The sequence below is a fragment of the Leopardus geoffroyi genome, chromosome D4, assembly GCF_018350155.1.
Source record: "Leopardus geoffroyi isolate Oge1 chromosome D4, O.geoffroyi_Oge1_pat1.0, whole genome shotgun sequence".
NCBI classification, from domain to species: domain Eukaryota; kingdom Metazoa; phylum Chordata; class Mammalia; order Carnivora; family Felidae; genus Leopardus; species Leopardus geoffroyi.
In genome coordinates this window covers 88918300-88933532 of record NC_059342.1, presented here as the reverse complement: position 1 = coordinate 88933532, position 15233 = coordinate 88918300, and the positions used below count along the sequence as shown (strand labels likewise).

Genomic DNA, 15233 nt, shown 5'->3' with positions numbered 1-15233 from the left:
TCAATGAGATTCAGCTGCATATTTACTGAGCATCTAGTCTGTAAAAGATATAATACTGGGGGTGCCTGAATGGCTCAGTCGGTTAAGTGTCTGACTCTTGATTTTGACTCGGGTCATGATCTCACAGTTCATGAGTTCGAGCTCCACATGGGGCTCTGTGCTGACAGCATAGAGCCTGCTTGGGATTCTCTGTCTCCCTCTATCTCTCCCCTCCCCTGCTGGCATACCCACACACACACTCTCTCTCTCTCTCAAAATAAGTTAATAAACATTTAAAATATATATTAAATATATGTTTGTCAAAGTACTTTATAATACTAAATTTATAAGTTAAAAATATCTTAAGATAGTAATATTTTCATTATATATATATATATATATATATATATATATATATATATATATATATATGCTGGACCCATGAAGATGTATAAACATGGTCTCCACCATCAAGGAACCAAGAACTAAGTGTCCAAGAAAAACAGAATGAAAAACAACACGCAGAAAGGTGAATCTGGAATAAGCTGATGTTTTGAAATCTTCAACGATTTATAGAAATCATTCCACCTTTATGATTAATAAGGAAAAAAAATGTCTCCTGAAGAGGTCTGCTTTTATCAATCAGAATTCTCTATATTCCATTATTTATTCCGAGGATCAAAGTAATCTACAGATTTAGTGTAATCCTAGTAGAAAATCCTCACGCGTGTTTTTGTTTGGGCAGGAAACTGATAAAACTGAGTCTAAAATGTATTTGCAAATACAAAGGAGCAGGAAAAGCCAAGACAATCCTGAAGAACAAAACTGGAGGTCTTAAGACTTATTTTAAAGGGGTAGTATTTCAGATAGGACAGCCCTGTGCAAGGACAGAAAAACAGAACCAACGAACACAGTAAGGAGTTCCCAAACAGTCCCACACATAGACGGATACCCGATTGATGCAGCAGCAACTGTGCTCTTCAATTAAAGAACTACAGGTCAGCGTGGAAAAAATAAAAATAAACCATCACCCCAACACAGTAAAATCAATTCCGGGGTGCCTGGCTGGCTCAGTGCTTGGAGCGTGCGACTCTTGATCTTGGGGTTGTGAGTTCGAGCCCCATGGTGGGGGTAGGGGTAGAGATTACTTAAAAAACAAAATCTTGGGGCGCCTGGGTGGCTCAGTCGGTTAAGTGTCCGACTTCGGCTCAGGTCACGATCTCACGGTCCATGAGTTCGAGCCCTGCGTCGGGCTCTGGGCTGATGATGGCCCAGAGCCTGGAGCCTGCTTCCGATTCTGTGTCTCCCTCTCTCTCTGACCCTCCCCCGTTCATGCTCTCTCTCTGTCTCAAAAATAAATAAACGTTAAAAAAAAAAAAAAATCTTGGGGTGCCTGGGTGGCTCGGTCGGTTAAGCGTCCAACTCTTGACTTCGGCTCAGGTCGTGATCTCACGGTTCCTGGGTTCTGGCCCCATGTCGGGTACGCAGCCTGCCTGAGATTCTCTCTACGCCTCTCTCTAACCCTTCCCTGCTTGCTCTCTCTCTCTCTCAAAACAAATAAATAAATAAAATCTTAAAAGGTAAAGAAAAATCAATTCCAGGTAAACTGTAGACCTGTGTACGAAAGGTAATGGAATAAAACTTCTTCATGAAACCAGACACTAATATGGCATTATATGTTAACTACACTGGAATTAAAATAAAAACTCAACTAAAAGAAACAAAAAACAAAAAGAAAAACTTCTTCGTGACCTTGGGGTAGACGGATCTCCTACATAGGACATAAAAAAGCACCAAGAAAAAAAATTATTAAATTGAACTACATTAAAATTAAAACCTGTCAGTTCATCAAAGATACCATTCAGAGAGTGAAAAGGCAAGCCACAGAGCATGACTCAATATTAGCAGTAAATATATCCAACAAAAGACCTGTATTGAGAATATATAAATAACTCCTACAAAGAAGAAACATAACAAGAAAAATGGGCAAAAGAGGTGAACTGACAGGTCACACACACATGCAGACATTTAGACCAATTTACACATGCACATACACAATGATACATATGTATAACATCCAAATGGCCAATAAGCATATGGAAAGGTGCTTCATTTCAGTGAGTCCTCAAAGAAGCTAGTGAATCAAAACCACAATGAGACAGCACTGTACAACCACAAGAAAAGCTAGCATTTTAAACAGGGACAGTATCAGTTTGTCAAGAATGCACGGCGACGGCACTCTCCTATCAGACATCCTTTGCCTTAAGCGAATATTTGAGACGGCTGGTTCCAGGTGTTAAACAACAGGCAGGCAGGACTGTGATCCCAGAGAGGAGAGAAAAACACAAGGTGAACAGCCAGTCACCTCTGACTTCCTGCCCTGGGGCAACTTTCCCAGCTGCAGTGCAGGGAGCTGGAACCCAAACAGAGAGCCACCGGCTCCTGGAAGGTCTCCTGGAAGGGAGGAAGCCGAGACCAGGATTTGTGGCTGTGGAGGCACCTAGAAAGTGTAGGGCAGGACATATAACAGGAGGGGGTGCATGGCGGGCAGAAGAGGAGGGAAGTGCCCCATGGGTCCCTGGCAGAAGGCTGGGCAGCACACACACGCGGTGAGATTCTAGAAGGCCTAACAGACAGCAGTGGCTGTGAGGGTGGCACCTGAGCACTGAGAGATGAAGCTTTCATGGTGTCAGCCGATCCTGCATGGAGAGGCCGCGCTGAGCACCTCGGTCCTTTACTTGACATCCCAGAAAGGCCAAGCATTAAGTCTAAAGGACGCCCTCTAGAGCAAGGGCCATGCCTCTGGACTAAGGATGAATCCAAAGCTGACTCACTCTAACAAAGCATAAATCCAGGCGAGATGGTCAAAAGAACAGGCTAGTCACTGCAGGTTAGAAAAAAAACCAAAACCCTGAAGTAAGACAACAAGATCCAGAATCCCTGCAGTGTGACATCCACATACCTGACATACAACAAAAAAATTATTAAACATGCAAAGAAGCATGAAAATGTTGACTCACAACGTAGAGGAAAAAGCAGTCAATAAAAACAGACCCCAAGATTACCCAGATACTTAAATTAGCAGGCAAATTCTTTATTATAAATACCTTTAAGAGTTTGGAGGCAAAGATGGGCCTAATGACTAAGATGATGGAGAAACTCAGTGGAAAACGCAAACTATCTAAAAGAACCAGATGGAAATTTTGAAATTGAAAATACCAGAGCTGGGGCGCCTGGGTGGCGCAGTCGGTTAAGCGTCCGACTTCAGCCAGGTCACGATCTCGCGGTCCGTGAGTTCGAGCCCCGCGTCAGGCTCTGGGCTGATGGCTCGGAGCCTGGAGCCTGTTTCCGATTCTGTGTCTCCCTCTCTCTCTGCCCCTCCCCCGTTCATGCTCTGTCTTTCTCTGTCCCAAAAATAAATAAACGTTGAAAAAAAAAATTTTTTTAAAAAAGAAAATACCAGAGCTGAAATGAGAATCTTAAAGAGATTAACCATGGAAAACTGCAGAAGCGTTAGTCAATTTGAACACAGATCAACAGCAATTATTGGAAAACAAGAAAGGCAGGGGGTGGGGAGGAACCTAAGCATTTAACTCAAGAAGCTAGAAAAACAAAGCAACAACGGAGAGAGACCAAGACAAAAAACAAAAAACAAAAAACCATAGTGTTGGGGACCCAACAGAGGTTCCAAATACATGAAACAAACTGCACGTTCACGGTTACATTCCCATCCTGAATGCCATGCTCTTGTGCCTCTTTTCTTCTTCTTCATCAATCTTGCTAAAAGATTTGGCTATTTTACTGATTTTTTTTCCACATTAGCTCTCGGTTTTATTGGCATTTCCATTTCTTGTATGTATGTATGTATGTATGTACGTATGTATGTACGTACGTACGTCTTGGAGAGAGCGAGCACACGAGCGGGGGAGAAGGGCAGAGGGAGAGAGAGAATCCTAAGCAGGCTCCACACTGACCATGGAGCCCAACTTGGGGCTTAGCCCCACGACCCCAGAACCAAAATCAAGAGTTGGATGCTCGGGGAGCCTGGGTGGCTCAGTCGGTTAAGCATCCAACTTCAGCTCAGCTCATGATCTCAAGGTTCGTGGGTTCAAGCCCACATTGGGCTCTGTGCTGACAGCGTGGAGCCTGGAGCCTACTTTGGATTCTGCATTTACTTCTCTCTCTGCCCCCTCTCTCACTAGCACTCTCTCTCTCTCTCTCTCAAAAATAAACATTAAAAAAGGAGGGGGGGTGGATGCTCAACCAACTGAGCCACCTAAGCACCCCGACATTTCCATTTCTTAATTTCTGTTTTCGTTGGTACTAGTCTCTTACTTCTGTGTACTGTGAATTACTTTGTTTTTCTAGCTTCTTGACTTAAATGCTTAGGTACCCCCCCACCCCAGTCTTTCTTGTTTTCTGATAATTGCTCTTAAGGCCAAAAAAAACTGATAGAATTGAAAGGGGGAGGTAATCTACCACTATAGCTGCTGATTTTTAATACCTGCCTCTCAGTGAAAAAAAGAGACCAAAAAGAAACTCAGCAAAGGTACAGATAAAATAGACAAAAAGTAAGTAAGGATGTGGAAGATTTTAAACACTATCAACCAACTTGATCTAATTCACATTTACAGAAAATTACAACTGCAAGATATAGATTCTTTTCAAGTACAAATGGAACATTCAGTAAGATAGGTCATATGTGGGGCTAGAAAATTGGTCCTAGTAAATGTCAAAAGACTGAAATTTACAGAAGATATTCTCTGACCACAATGCACTTAAGTTAGAAATCAATAAGATACCTAGACTCCCCAAATGTTTGGGAATTAAACACCTTGAAATGATACATCAGGGGCACCTGACTGGCTCAGTCAGTAGAACATGCAACTCTCGATCTCAGGGTCATGAGTTCAAGACCCACATCGGGCATTGGAGCTCGCTTTAAAAAAACAATAGTAATAAAATTAAAAAAGCACATCAGAATTTGTGTTCAAGAAGGAGGTGGGACCCAAGCAGAGTTTTGAAAGGCAGGCAGGTTGTGAACACACAAAAGCATAATGTCAGGGCACAACCACCAAAGAGGCAAAGAGGTAGGGAATGGCTAAATGTGCTCCAAAGAGGCCTTCAGGGAGCCCTTCCCTTTACTGAAGCTCATCTTCTAGATATCGATTTTAACCTTTTCCCCCTAGATCCAGAGAATATGCTTGACATACTCCTATGGGTATAATTCTTAGCTCGAGCATATTAACTCATCGCTATGCCCCCGTTCAAAAAATGCACAATTTGCAACACGCATCACAACACAGCAGCATATATCACATGGAGATCTGTTTAAATAAGGTAAAAATTCTTCTGGTTAAATCATTTTTGATCATCCTCCTTTATCCCACAACTGAAATTCCTGCTTTCCTCTGTATTACCAACATATTTCTTTTTTTAAGATTTTTTAAAAATAATTTTCACTTATTTTGAGACAGAGAGAGCACGCAAGTGGGAAAGGAGCAGAGAAAGAGGGAGAGAGAGAATCCCAAGCAGGCTCTTTGCTGTCAGCACAGAGCCTGACGCGAGGCTCAATCCCAGCAACTGTGAGATCGTGACCTGAGCCAAAGTCGCGAGTCGGATGCTCAACTGCCTGAGCCACCCAGATGCCCCTAAGCATACTTCTTAAAATGGGCGATAAGGTTTCATGAACAGTAAGAAGGCCATACAGAATGTATTCACTGACAGGAAATCACGGGGTGCCTTAAAAAAAGGTACATGTACACTGGTCCGCATTTTCACAGCTCACAACTCAGTCCCCAGCCTAAGTAGGTAAATGTCATCTTTCCAAATGACTTCTTTTTAAGAATCTGACTCATTCAACTTCAAAACTTGTAGACTCCACACTTGCACGGTTTCCCACCTGCTGAGCTATATGGATACTAGTACAATTTACCGGTGATGGGAATTAGTGTTGATTTATCATACTCCTATTACCTTCAACAAAGTTTTACTCGAGAACCGTAAAATAGTTTTCTTTAATGTCTATTTATTTTGAGAAAGAGAGAGAGCGTGCATGCATGTATGCATGCTCAAGTAGGGGAGGAGCAGAGAGAGAGAGAGAGAGAGAGAGAGAGAGAGAATTCCCAGCAGGCCCCACGCTGTCAGCACAGAGCCCAATGCTCGAACTCCCAAACCATGAGATCATGACCTGAGCTGAAATCAAGAGTCAGACACTTAACCAACTGAGCCACCCAGGCACCCCAAGAACTGTAAAATAGTTTTTTGTCTATAAATTTTTTTAATGTTTATTTATTTTTGAGAGAGAGAAACAGACCACAAACGGGGGAGGGGCAGGGAGAGAGGGAGACAGACACAGAATCCGAAGCAGGCTCCAGGCTCTGAACTGTCAGCACAGAGCCCGACACGGGGCTCGAACTCCCAAACTGTGAGATTATGACCTGAGCTGAAGTCAGACGCTTCACTGACTGAGCCCCCCAGGCGCCCCTGTAAAATAGTTTTCAAGTGAGAGTAAACAATTTCTTAAAACCAGTTTTCAGGTAAACTCATAAGTAAAACATGAGGCATTACCAAATTAAATAATACCCTGCAGGACATAGATGTACTAACTTACAATCAGAAAATCCACAAATTATTTTTTTTAAAAACTTAAATTTTTTAAAGCATTAACTAGTAAAGTATTATAAAACTTATTTTTTATTTTATTTATTTGTTTTTTTAACTAAACTCTACCCCAAGCATGGGGCTCAAACTCACAACCGTGAGATCGAGAGTTGCATGCTCCACCACCTGACTGAGCCAGCCAGGCTCCCCAACCAAACTTTTAAAATTGAAATGGATTTTTTACCTTTAAAACACTGGGGCCGCTTGGGTGGCTCAGTCGGCTAAGCCTCCAATTCTTGATTTTGGCTCAGGTCTTGCTCGCGCACTCTCTCTCTCTCTCTCTCTCTCTCTCTCTTAAAATAAATAAACTAAACAAAGTGATTTTTAATTAAAAAAATTAAACACTTGTTACCAAGAATAGGAAAAATTATGTGCAAATTTTTTTAAATCTGCAACTTTTTGATTTAGGAAAAAAAAAAACAGTCCTCAGAGAAACAGGATTTAAAACTTAAAAACGAGGGGAGCCTATGTGGCTCAGTCAGTTAAGCATCCGACTTCAGCTCAGGTCATGATCTCACAGTTGGTGAGTTCGAGCCCTGCATGAGGCTCTGTGCTGACAGCTCAGAGCCTGGAACCTGCTTCAGATTCTGTGTCTCCCTCTCTTTGCCTTTCCCCGGCCTACACTCTCTTTCTCAAAAATAAACCAACAACGACAACAAAGTAAAACTTAAGAATGAGTTAAAATCATTCCCACTCAAAATTCAAATGTCACCGCCCCCCAAAAACGAATCAAACTAATCCTATATAAAAACATGAAGTCCTAATTTCATAAACTACCGAATGTCACCTCACACTTTTGGAAGGTTCATACTCGGGAGAGTTCTCCCTGGGGCCTGTCATTGTTCTCACAGCTTGACATGCACCCGTAACCTGGTGACCCCCACGTTCCCTCTCCAGCCGGGACTGCTTCCCTGAATTCAAGCTTGTAGACTCAAACGCGTATGTGACACATCCACCGGGATGCCCAATAATAGACATCTCAAAGGTAACATGCCCGGATCCTCGTCTCCATTCCCCACAACACACCTCCCCAAACCCCACTTGTCTGTCTTGCAGTAAAAGGCGACTCCATTTTTCCAGTGATTCAGTCCAAACACCTTGGAGTCGCCCTCGACTTCTCTCAACCCTGCACCCCCCATCTCAGGTCTAATTCAACAGCAAATCCGGGCAGCTGTGCCTGGATAGTCACGCCATCTGACCCCTTCACCACTGCCGCCACTCTGGTCCAAGCCACGACCGTCCTCATCCAGATTAGGGCAACCAACCCCTAAGTGTAATCCGTTTCCTCTTTCTCCTCCTTCGGAATGCAGCAGCCAGGGACATTTTAATAGAACAGAAATCAGGTCCTGTTAATCCTCTCTCAAAATTCTCCAAAGGCTTCCCAACCACACAAGTGAAAAGTCAAAAGTCTTCCAATGGTCAACAAGGCCACATTCTGCTCCAGCCATCCTCTCCTAACCCCCATTTTATCTCCTACCACTCTCCTTTTGCTCCCAGGGTTCCAGTTACTCTGGGCTTCTCCTCAAACATGCTCAACAAGCTCTGCCTCAGGGCCTTTGCACTGATGATTTCCCCATTATTTCCAAGGCTTGTTCCTCACTTCCCACCTTTGCCTTCGGGTCTTTATTCAACTGTCACCTTCTCCTGGAGGCCTCCCTAACTAAAATCGCAGGGCCCAACATTCCTCAGCCCCTTTTCTATGTTATGTTTCTCTCCAGAACCTACTACCATCTAACACACTCTCTACTTTACTTACCTAGCTTATTCATGGTCTGTCTCCTCCCACTAGAATGTAAATTCCAGGAGGGCAGGGATGTTTTTTGTTGGCTAATGTATCACCGATGACTACAACATTCCCTGATACATAGTGTGCTCAATAAATATTTGTTGGAAAAAGAAGGAAACTACTAAGGAAAAGAGGTTTACTAGTGAATGCTCTTATTCCTCTTTTACCGACTCTCCCGAAAGTGAATTTTCTGTAGTCGAGCCACTGAAATCTGGAAGGGACATATGGTGCGTGAAATAATACCATGGTTTCCTTTTTTTTCTCCCTGTACATATGACTAGCCATTCTGACCCTGAATGATCCTGGCAAAAAACTGCCATCTGCCCTCTCCTTCCAGATTCACCACTGCCGCTCTCACATTGCAGCATTCTTGGCTTCCAGGTTCGTGTCTGGTCCAACAATGTATGTTATGACTGCAAGGTGGGTTTTTTTTTTTTTTAATTTTTAATGTTTATTTATTTTTGAGACAGAGCGACAGCACACGAGTGGAGGAAGGGGCAGAGAAAGAGAGAGAGAATCCGAAGCAGGCTCCAGGCTCTGAGCTGTCAGCACAGAACCCCACCCGGGGCTTGAACCCATGAACCATGAGATCACGACCTGAGCCGAAGCTGGACACAACCTACTGAGTCGCCCGGGTGACCCATGACTGCAAGTTTTTTAATCCAACCTATATGGATATTAACCAACTCTAGAAAGATCACCCTACGAAGGATCAAGAACAATCTGTAACACAAAATAAGACTGTGTTGCCCTAGAAAAAGATACCCAAGGTCCAAAGAAATTGATTTGTCTTCAGTAAAACATGAATTAGGCAAATTCTTTCATAAAAAGCTGCTGCAAAAGAGGGACAGTTTGGTTGAGCGGCCATCAATTCAGTTTTTGCATCTTTTTATGTTCTGCATTATAGCAAATTTGTCACAGAAAGAAATCACAAAGGCAAAGTAAGAAGTCCAAGTTTTTCTCCGATGCCACCTAAATCCCAATTCCCATACCATGCTGACTCATCTCCAGATTGCTTTTTACCTCTTAGCACTACACAGATGCCTTTCAAGGGTAGTATTTCATGGTGCACCTGCAATACACAGCCTTATGTGCCTTCGTGAGAAAACTTCTAGAGCCGCAGTTCTAACTTTCTTATCTCAGGACCTTTTCACACTCTTGAAAATTACTCAGGACCCCAACAAGCTTTTGTTTATATAGATTATCTCACCAGAGTTTACCACATTAGAAATTTAAACTGAGGGGCGTCTGGGTGGCTCAGGCGGTTAAGCATCCGACTTCAGCTCAGGTCATGATCTCACAGTCCGTGAGTTCGAGCCCTGCGTCGGGCTCTGTGCTGACAGCTCAGAGCCTGGAGCCTGCTTCAGATTCTGTGTCTCCCTCTCTCTGACCCTCCCCCGTTCATGCTCTGTCTCTCTCTGTCTCAAAAATAAACATTAAAAAAAAATTTTTTTTTAAGAAATTTAAACTGAAATTCTAAAATTTATTCATTTAAAAACATTTTTATTACTGGAAAATAACTGTTGGCTACCAAAAAAGTAGCCTTTTTAGATCACTGTATTTATTCTTCTTAGAAGCTACACCAAAACGCCATTAAGTGATAGTTTCTTAAAGGTTAGTTGTGATGTAGAACCCAACACTGTATCAGGGAACTTTTGTAACATTAAAATCCATTGGCCCACCTTGCACCCTGGATGGATTTTTTTACCTGTGTGTGATTTTTTTTTTTTAATTTTTTTTTTTTTCAACGTTTATTTATTTTTGGGACAGAGAGAGACAGAGCATGAACGGGGGAGGGGCAGAGAGAGAGGGAGACACAGAATCGGAAACAGGCTCCAGGCTCTGAGCCATCAGCCCAGAGCCTGACGCGGGGCTCGAACTCCCGGACTGCGAGATCGTGACCTGGCTGAAGTCGGACGCTTAACCGACTGCGCCACCCAGGCGCCCCTACCTGTGTGTGATTTTAGGATCCCACACGGTGATCACTTAGAAAAAATGGGTTCACTGAATTATGTAGATTTGCTGAATGATACAATTTCATTATAAGCTATCAAAGCACCGCACCTGTAAATATCACCACCGATCTCTACACCACAGTAGCAGATACAAGTTTTCCAAAATCCTAATTTTCATTGGAAAGCTGAAGTTTTATCACTGGCAACATACACTGCCAGTTGTTTTCTTGAAAGACTCCTTTCTCCTTTTTTTTTTTTTTTTTTCAGACTGACTAACCGTTGTTTGTCGGTGGCAGTAAAACGGAGTAAAAATGGCAGTCGGTGAAAAACGCAGCTAGTTCAGCACGCGGCTCAAAGAACTGCCCATCTGCTTCTCCTGGAGAGAGGACCATCATACCTCAGTGCACAGCAGAGACGTTCACGTGCACCTTCTCATTTCATCCCACAGACTACGGGAAAAACCATCTCCACGCGCGGCAACGGTTAATAAATTTAACCTGTTCTACGACTGCATCGAGAGCATTCAGGTGAAAACCAAATTCTTATTTCATTGTATTGTACTCATCGCGAGTGCACGGCACGAAGGGTACGATGGCTCCTAGGATAGTTAGGTGCTGCAGCCTTGATTCACGCTAAGGAGCCTGCATGACTTTTGCACCATTAGCGCAAAGAGTGCAAACAGCATCTGAGAATTGGAGTAACATGAACACTGTTTTAACCCCTCGACCCTCTCGGAAAGGGTATCAGGGACACCCAAGGGGATCATACTGTTCTGTACTAGAATAGCTTCCTAGAAGTGAGATTCCTGGGTTATTGGTATATACACACTAAATTCTGCTAAGTGTGACCAAAGCTCTCCAAAAAGTCTGTACCAATTTTCACTATCCAAGGCTGCATGATCGTCACTAGTTAAAAATGTAAATAAATAACTCAGGGGCGCCTGGGTGGCTCAGTCGGTTGAGTGTCCGACTTCGGCTCAGATCATGATCTCGCAGTTCGTGGGTTTGAGCCCCGCGTCGGGCTCCGTGCTGACGGCTCAGAGCCTGGAGCCTGCTCTGCCCCTCCCCTGCTCACGCTCTGTCTGTCTGTCTGTCTCTCTCTCTCTCTCTCTCAAAAATAAGTAACGTTAGAAAAAAAATTTTTTAATGTGAATAATTTCACTTTACAAATCCTGAATTGGGGAAGCACCAGAATGTAACAAACTTCAATATCTCCCAGCCTAAAACCAGTGCTAAAATGTAACTAGTATTTCAAGGAAAACTACAATTCGAGCACCCAAATTATATAGATGAGGTAAATATTTTTCTGTCAGAAAGTAAAACCTCAACGGTCACGTGCAAGTGCAAGGCACAGAGACCTCTGTTGACCGTGGTCACCCATCGTTGAAAGGCATCTGAGGCTGAATTTCAAAGTAGATGCCGCGTGCGCTCTTCTAACATTCGCTGATAGAGCGGGTGGGGTCCATATTCCTATATGAAGCTCACGGTTCGAAAAACGTCAGGCTACAGCACTACGGCCAGGGCCCTAATTAAGTGGTTCACGGCCGGCCCCTGTAGCAGGCAGGAGTCTAAGCCGACCCTTCGCTTTAAAACTTCACACGGAATTACTGGAAAGGTGCAGTGGAATACAGACAGTCTGCAATCAAATGCCAACTGTGCTCATGCAAATGTCGAAGGCACCCTTTCTGGCCCCAAATGTCATCCGAAACAGGGAGACAGGGGAAGCTACAAGCCCCACCGCCGGGGAAACGATCACTCCTGGGTAAGGCAAAGCAACTAGAAGCAGCCGGGTTTCCTCGATCCGCAAAGGACACTGCTTCCCCACTCCATTTTTCCCACGTAGCTCCAAAGTGGGCATTTTCAAGTCCTACTCAGGACTGAAAAGGTCAAGGATATTAGCGTCCACCAGGATCTGTGGTTCTTAACCTTTTGGGGAGCACGGGCCACTCTGAGGATACGATAAAAGCCCCTCCGTGGCTAAAGCAGGTTGGAGCAGGATCGTGGACTCTGATCCGAGAAACGACTTAAGTGCACTCTCCTCGGCAAACTGGAAGAGGAAAATGGCTTATCTAAGGTCAACAGTGAGTGAGAAGGGGAATCAGGCGAGAAATAAACAACTCGGAGAGATTCTGGATAAAGCCACACAGAGTCCCCGAGTAACTTCTTCTGATGCGAACACAGTCCCTCCGCAAACTAAGAGAACACGACAGCAACACAAGTTTCAAGTACAGCTGGAAGGAAGGGACACGAGCGCTGTGGTTCAAAAGTGCCTTATGCATTCCTAAGCTGAACACACCAGGAAAAAACAGGATCCGAAAGCTTGAAAAGCACTCACCGTGTTCCACAAAGACATTGCAGTGCGGACCCCCGTGCCTCGATGATTCCTTCTTCCCTGCTCCTTTGATAAAGTGCAGGGCAGGCAAGCTTGGCCTCCTCTGGTCCCCAAGAACTTTTCCAGGCTGCTGCCCCATAAAGTAATGATAGGCACCCCTTTCCAGAAGAGGGTTCGAGATCCTCCAGAATGGTCAGCGGGCTTAGAAGGAAACAGTACATACGTGGGATTTCACATTCACCGAATCGCCACAAGTCAGTACATTGCGGTCAAACACAAGTGAACACATGTAAACAGCAGTTCCGATTATGTCCGCGGTCGATCAATTCGAAGTCCTGCAACTGCGGGGCGACCCCACAGTTCCTTGAGTTTGAGTGTCTTTCACGGGCTGAGTAAGTTTCTTTCTCTCCAAGAAGAAAAACAAACATTCACAGGGATGCTGTAAAAGGGTCAGTAACACTAAAGTCATCTCGATTCCCGCACATAAAGGAAATGGTGATCACCTCTGGATGCTTCTCCAGAACTTTTCCTGGGGAAGTCGCCCACCCTACCTCCTATCTCAGTTTCTTCATCTTCCGACACATTTCCTGCCAAACTAGCTGCCGCTCCTGCTGCTCTACCCTGCGCTCCGGAAAACGACACGGGTCACCCAGACTTCAGCGAGGGCTTGCCCTCGCCTCGGATGACAAGGAATGCATTGCCAGCAACTTTTAAGTCCGCTTTTTAAAAGGCCTGTGAAACCAGTCCAGGCTTTTCCTCTGCATTAAAGTTTTTGTTTGGGCTGAGACTAAAGGGACCGTAGGTGACATTGGAAGAGGTCAAGGCATTGGAGGCTCCCGGGAGCAACCTGGGGGGGAAGGGGAGGCCACTTGACAGCAGGGAGGGGATATGAATGGGGGGCGGGGGGGGGGGGGCTCCGAGGCCAAACTCGGGGCCGGGAGTGGGCGCGAGGGGCGGCTCGGGGTAAAGGGGAGGCTGCCGGGGCGGGGCACGGGCGGCTTACTCCGGGGCGTCGCTCCTCCACGCCTCAGGAAACGGGGTGTCCCAGGTCTGGGGGGAAACAGAGACCACCCCCAGTGCCCCAGAGCCAGGGCAGGGCCGTACGGGACAGAGCACGCTCGCGGCCCCGAAGGCGGGAGGCGGGCGGAGGGGGGAGGAGGCCCGGCCGCCTCGGCTGCCCCGAGCCCAGGGGTCTCTGCCCGAGACACCCCCTCCCCCGGCTCCGGACGTTGTTACAGCCGCCGCCGCCGCCAGGCAGTCACATCCCCGGAACTCCGCCGCGGGACCCAGCCTCCCCCCGCAGGTGGGAGCCGTGGACAACCGAGGGGCTCCTCAGCCGCAGGACCCGGGGACCGGCTCCGGCTCCGGCGCTGCTCAGGGACGGACACCGACCCCCGCGGCCGCCATGATGGATTAGGAGCCGCTCCACAACGAGGCCAGGCCCCGCCCCTGACCCCGCCCCCGCCGACGTCCGGCGCGCGCCTCGCGGGGACCCGGGCCTTCCCGGCGCCGCTCTCGGGGACGCCGCCGCGCCCTCCGCCTCTGGTCTCCCGACCCGCCAGAATTCGGCCCCACACGACCTTTTAAATGTGGTTTTTCCGAGCGCAAGGTGAGCGGCAAGGAAGCCCCGCCTCCTCTGTACCGCCATTGGTCCCTGAAAATCCGGGTCAGGTCTCTCTCCTGCGTCCCATTGGCCGGTGAGGGCAGTAGGCTAGAGTTCCCGGCCAACCCCAGTCGGCGCCGGCCGCAGGGCATGCCGGGGGTCGTAGTCCCGAGGCGCACGCTCCTGTCCGCGCGCACCCGAGACTTCTTGCCCTCTGCTCCCGGCTCCTGAGCTTCGGTCCCGCCCTCCAGGGAGCCGGTGGACTCTCGCCTGCCTCGCGTTGGGCTGGCCAATGTCTCTCCTGCGCGGGTAGTAGGACCGGCGCGGAGCCAAAGCAAGGGGAAAACTGCGGATTGGATTATCTCAGAACCGGAGTTGGATTACTTCCTTAAACCTCTTTAGGGAAGAAGGAAATTTGGCCCGCTCCTGGAAACCAAAGTATTTGGTGCCTTACCCTCCCTCCCCAAATTCTCACCTTTTCCGCAAGAAGTATAAATATTAGAACTGGCGAAATATAAATGACTGAAGAGCATCCGACCTATTGCGAACGAATTTTCTTTGGGTATCCAGAGGCTCCCTCATCAAAGGAACAGCTTGTTAAGCACCTCTCAGAGGCTAAACCAGGCGTAATCGCAGCTGTTTGAGCTAGAAAGAGCCTTTAAGATGAAACGACCTCATTTTGTGTACATACATGTATTTGCATGAGAACACCCTGTTAGCTGAGAAAATACTGATTGTTGGGCTAGCAGGCCCACAGAGACAATGACCCAAACACACCAAACCCACACTTGTCATAACCCATCTCCTGCAACTGAAAAGCACCCACCAGGTCCCTTAGTCTTCACCCTGTGTGTCCCCATATATGGGATATGTGCCCATTTGTACGGAGATCCACTCATTCTAGTGCCTACTCTAT

General features: G+C 46.3%; 1 protein-coding gene across 1 annotated transcript in view; it reads right to left on the bottom strand.

The window, feature by feature from the left end:
* ABL1 (ABL proto-oncogene 1, non-receptor tyrosine kinase) overlaps positions 1–14172 on the bottom strand; it is a 143218-nt gene extending 129046 nt beyond the window's left edge. Inside the window, exon 1 of the mRNA XM_045468789.1 lies at positions 12718–14172. Within this exon, the coding sequence (XP_045324745.1) occupies positions 12718–12853 (136 nt within the window). The 5' untranslated portion in view covers positions 12854–14172. The remainder of the gene's footprint in view (positions 1–12717) is intronic.
* Between the last annotated feature and the right edge of the window lie 1061 nt (positions 14173–15233).